At 51.7% G+C, this 5,484-nt stretch overlaps 1 protein-coding gene across 3 annotated transcripts in view; it reads left to right on the top strand.

The window, feature by feature from the left end:
* The window catches only part of TIPARP (TCDD inducible poly(ADP-ribose) polymerase), a 25,721-nt gene that overhangs the window by 16,351 nt on the left and 3,886 nt on the right, over nucleotides 1-5,484 (top strand). For all 3 annotated transcript variants that reach the window (XM_008633743.2, XM_017734374.1, XM_017734375.1), the window contains exon 3: nucleotides 4,622-4,790. In XM_008633743.2, coding sequence (XP_008631965.1) covers nucleotides 4,622-4,790 — 169 coding nt within the window. The remainder of the gene's footprint in view (nucleotides 1-4,621; nucleotides 4,791-5,484) is intronic.

The following is a 5,484-nucleotide window of genomic DNA, read 5'->3' as shown; positions in this document are numbered from 1 at the left end:
CTCCCCCCTGGGGCGGGGGCCCCGGCAGGGGAGGGGCCAGCCACAGCTGCTCTGGGGCAGGGGTTGTTTGGGGAGTTCTGCAGGTCCCTGGCCCATTAAATAGTTAAATTTCAGAAGTTTTCTGTGTGATCCACACAGCTGCCACAGTGTGTGAGATAAGGCATGTGTTAGTGATAACACGGAGATGAGAAACCAGCTGAGAGTCCCTCTGCCTGAATTTGGGGGAGGTTCTTGGCTGTACCCTCTGAGAGGTTTGGAGCTGCTTTTCATTCCTTTCTAGGAGGAATGCAAGAGCCTCGAAAGAGACTCCTGTGAAGTGATTCTGGCAGTGTTTGCCTTGTGCTGTGTGGGTTCCTTTTTGCTGCACTTTGGAGCACCAAAAAAGCACCATTTCCGTATGAAATGAAACTAATTGGCTCCTAGCTGCACAAACACAGGGAAGCCCTGAGTGCTGTGTGGAGCAGCCGAGGAACCAGCAATCACTGTCATCCCTCCTCTTGTTTCCTGTCAACAAACAGATTGCAGATTGGGGAACAGCTGTCACCTGGCTGCAGGTTGAGGTCAGGCTGTTCCCTGGCAATCTGAAACAAAGGTCTGGGATGGCTGCAGGGATTGCTCACAGGAGCTGCTCCCAGGTAATGCAGCAGGCACAGTGCTGTGACAGGACTGCCCTGTCCGGGACCAAGGGCGAGCACAAAGAGGCTCTGACAATTATTTGCTCAGCAGGAGCAGTGATCAAGAAGTTCCTTCCTGCTGGGTACTCGGATTTGTTGAAATCAGGAGGGATTTGAGCTGAGTAGTAATTGAGAATCTGATTCTTGTAGTCATGTGTACACAGGAGTGCTATTTTTTGGGGGGGAAGCTGTTTGTGGAAGGTGTGACAATGAGCATTCATTTTTAGGAAAAGCCTGGAGTGCCAGGACAAGGGGCAATGAATTCCCACTGCCAGAGGGCAGGGATAGGTGGGATATTGGGAAGGAATCCTTGGCAGCTGTGGCTGCCCCTGGATCCCTGGCAGTGTCCAAGGCCAGGTTGGACACTGGGACAGTGGAAGGTGTCCCTTACCATGGCAAGGGTGGTACTGGATGGGCTTTAGGGTCTCTGCCTGTATCAGCTCTGCAGCCACTCAGAGCTGTGCTTGTGCTCCTCTAAAACATCAATAGTTTAGGTTGGAAAGGGTCCTTAAAGGTCATCCAGTCCCACGCCCTGCCAGGAGCATCTTCCACCGATTTAACAATGAAAGCAAACAAACAAACCTCTCCCAAACACATCCACATCCGGAGCAGCTCAGAGCCCTTTAACCCAGCAAGCCTGGACAGGGACACCGTGTTTGTGCTCCCCTGCAAAGGAGGGGAGCTGAGGTTTGAGTCGGGAAATAGGGTGGAATCCTTGGGAGAGGGGGATGTGCTCCACACCCTCATTGCTGTGGAGTTTTAGAACTTTCCAGTGCCTCACAGCCCAGGCCCCCCCAGCCCAGGACCTCGTGTTCAGGAGTGGGTTCTTGGGAAGAACAAACAACTTCTGGTACAGTCTCTTCTCCTCCAGCAGCCCTGCCCCAAGGACTTCCTGATCCAGAGCTGGGGGGGAGAGAGCTGGGGGGCTTACTATTTTTATTTTTATTTTTATTTTCCCTGCCAGGCATTCGTCTAAGCTGTGTGTATGTATGTACACATACACATATATATGGGCCAGTGTGTCAGCAATTGTTTCAGATTTACAAGCTGGCCCTCCTCGCTGTGAAAATTCCAGGAGATTGCTTTTCCAAGCACCCCAGTCACCAATTGTACAGGCAGGGAAAAACAGTCTTCCCAACTTCTAGAAAATAAACACAGGAAAAGCAGCAAAGCCACTGCTTTTGGATTCTTTTGTCCCCTAGGATGGAGCCTTTCAGCTGAGAGAGAAGTGTGTCTGTAGCACCTCTGCCATTCTGAGGTCTCACCTCCCACGTGGCCCACGGTCACCACAGAGAGAAGCAGCGTGACTTGATGAGGGGGCAGATTCAGTAAAATCTGGAGCTAATTTGCTGCCCTGGCACCTGCTGCCCCTCTCTTGGGGTTGAAATGAGGACACACTGCTAAGGTTGAGGCTCAGATGGGTTGCTTGTGCTCTTGCCCTGCTGCAGAGGTTGCTGTGTGCCTTCCACAGGCCGTGCAGCCCAGTCCTGGTTATTGCTGTGCTTTCACTGCTGTGTTGGGAAGAGCTGTTGGTGCACATCCCTTGGGAGTGTTCCCTGGGCCTTTTCCTCCCACTGTGGCTTTCAATGGGAGCACATTTGGTTCTGCTGTCTGAGCTCTGCTGTTGCTATTTCAGTACCTGTGCTTCAGAATTAAACTCTTGGCTGGGTGTCCAGCTCTGGCACAGGCTGCCTGCTGGAGTCCCCATCCCTGCAGGGATTGAACAGCCCTGGGGATGTGGCACTTGGGGACGTGGGTCAGTGGTGGCCTTGGCAGTGCTGGGGCAATGGTTGGCCTCGATGGTCTGAGAAGGCTTTTCCAATTTAACCAAACCTGTGATTTCTCTGATCTTTTAAAGCCAATATCCTTTAAGAGACATTTGGTTTCAGACAGGAGTTTAAACTCTCAGTCCCCCGCCCAAAGCTGGGCACATCTCTGGGAGAGTCCTTCCCCTGCAGCTTCAAACAGGTGTACAAACAAGATGAAACCTTGCTGCTCTTGTGTGACCAGGAAGTGCAGGTGCCTGACTTGTCTCCTGCAGTAACTGAGCTCCGTGTGACTCTCCCAGCCCCGAGTGCAAAACCTTCTCGTGCCTGTTTGGCTCTTTGAAGCCCCTGAGGTCCCCGGGTTGTTGCTGGTGCAGAGAGGAACTAGCTTAGTCAGAGAGAGAACGTGGCCAGTTTCAGCATGGCAGGGTGTCTGAGCGTGTGCTGAGTGTCACAGCTGTTCTGATGGGAACAGGGTTTCATTTCCTGCTCGGCCCCTGCCGCTCGCAGCGTTTCTGTTTTTTTCTGAACCTGTTTGCGGTAACTCACGGCACGTCCCCGAACTCGGAGAGCAGTTTCAAACCACATGTATTTTCAGAGCACTTACAAAACAGATTTCTCTACTCATCTGTTTGTACATAACATCTCGAGAGTGTTTGCCTTGCTGTTTTTTTTGGGATTCACGCATTAGGCTGAAGTTCTTCAGAAGGATGGAAGGAAGAGCCCAAATATCCTTATTTTGGCTGCACTCATCTGAAAAAGTTCATCAGTGTTATAACTCACCAGTCGATGAACCTGCTCAGTCCAGTGTCCTGGGAAGTTTATACCTTTGTGTTATTTCTTAAATTTAGGGAACAGAGAAAATGGAACTTATTCGTGGGGTCATGTTCTGCTGTTGAGATCTCGTGGAGTTTTATTCTGAACTGTGCTGTTCTGCAGCACCAAATTTGGGCTGTGTGCCCTGTTCTTCCGAGAGTTCAACGTGCTCATTCTCTCTGTGCAAATAGTTCCACTGAACTGCTTTATTTTATAAATAGAGACCTTTATTTGGTGAGTTGGTGAGGAGAAATTCTTCAGAAATCTCTGTTCTCACCTCTCGAAGAGTCTCTGTGGGACCTTAACAAGAACACAAAGTGCCAGGACAAGGGGAATGGCTTCAAACTGCCAGAGGGCAGGGTTGGATGGGAAATTGGGAAGGAATTGTTCCTGTGAAGGTGGGCAGGCCCTGGCACAGGGTGCCCAGAGTAGCTGGGGCTGCCCCTGGATCCCTGGCAGTGCCCAAGGCCAGGCTGGACATTGGGGCTTGGAGCAGCCTGGGACAGTGGGAGGTGTCCCTGCCCATGGCAGGGGTGGGATGGGATGAGCTTTAGGGTCCCTCCCAACCCAAACCATTCCATGATTCTAGGACTTTGGAGAAGTAATTTTAGTCTGGCTGAGTATCCATCCTTCCCACAGGCAATTGGGAATACTCATTCCTACCTCGGCAGTGGATGAGCTCAGGCTCTGTGGTGTTTGCAGGGGGTTTGACAAACATTTCTGTGGGGAAGGGCAGCTGTGTTTGCAGCCCGGGTTTCATGCTGCTCGTGCAAGGGGCAGTGGGAGGAACCTGGGCCCCACCAAGGATTTGAATGCATTTCCTGCTTTCCAAACCTCTGACAAACTGCAGCCTTCAGAACCTGCTCCTGCCACACTGACTCTTCCAGGAATAACAACACCAGATATGATTTTACATCATGTTAGCTACAAAATTCTTCTTTACATGGAATCATCAAATGGTTAGACTTGGAAGGGACCTTAAAGCTCATCCAGTGCCACCCCTGCCGTGGGCAGGGACACCTTCCACTGTCCCAGGCTGCTCCCAGCCCCAATGTCCAGCCTGGCCTTGGGCACTGCCAGGGATCCAGGGGCAGCCCCAGCTGCTCTGGGCACCCTGTGCCAGGGCCTGCCCACCCTCACAGGGAAGTATTTCTCACTAATATCCAATCTAATCATGTTTTACACCTAATAATAAATTATTTGGGATAATAAGATGGGATTTAAGGTCCCTCCCAACCCAAACCATTCTGGGATTCTACACCTCAGACAAGTGCTGGGTTTGAGGTTTTGTCCCTCTGTGCTGAAAACCATGTGTTTAATGGAATACAAAAGGTGAGAATTGTCTGTTTTTCCCGCTCTTCGCAGGGGCCAGGAGTTCTGGGTGGATCTGAACCTTATGAAATTATATGAAAGTGCAGAGTTCGACCAAATGCGGCGCCTGTCCACAGCCTCCTGCCCCAGCTCCAGCTCCAGCTGCTACACGGTGTGGAAGTACTTCTGCAGGGACCACTTTGGCTGGAGAGAGTACTCAGAGGTATGGCCCCCTTCCCTGCCCTGGAGCCCCGAGCCCTCCTTACAGTGCACACTAAATACGTACATGTTCAGCCTGGTTCCTCTGCAGACACTCTGGGAGGTGATTTGGAGTTACTCTGAGGATGAGGAGGGTCAGTGTTCAACTGAGAAAGCAATGAAGGGACAGCTCTGCTGGCCTGGGTTATGGTTCTGTGATCCTTGAATTAGCCCTGAAAGCACCGGGGATGTGAGGGCTGGCCAGGCTGTCACACTGGAGAGCAAAGCAGCTTGTGGCAATACCAAGGGAGCCCTCCTGGAGCCTGATCTGGTTTTGTGACAGTGGCACCGTTTCTGCAGCCTTTAGAGCACCACCTCCACTCACCTTGGCAGCTTTTCATTGATTGCCCTGTCTCCAGAGCTCTGCTGAGGCAGGACAGGCACTGCCAGAGCTGTGGGGTGCAGCCCTTGGGCTGGGCACAGCTGATGTTTGGAATGAAACCTCATCAGCATTGGCAGTCCCAGAAATAATTCCTGAGTGTAAGAACTGGAGAGAGCTGGGCAGAAATACCACAAATGACAGGTTTAGGGTGTTTGAGCTGCGAGGAGAACCACAGGGCCTGGCTTTGTGCAGTGTAGAACAGGAATGTGAACTTTGGAGCGTGCGGTTTCTCACGTGTGCATTTCCCTTCCCCGTTTTACCCCCCGTGTTTCCCCCC

This window comes from Corvus brachyrhynchos, unplaced genomic scaffold (assembly GCF_000691975.1).
Source record: "Corvus brachyrhynchos isolate BGI_N302 unplaced genomic scaffold, ASM69197v1 scaffold544, whole genome shotgun sequence".
NCBI lineage: Eukaryota > Metazoa > Chordata > Aves > Passeriformes > Corvidae > Corvus > Corvus brachyrhynchos.
Note: the sequence above shows the minus strand (reverse complement) of the source record. Positions and strands in the feature narration are given on the sequence as shown.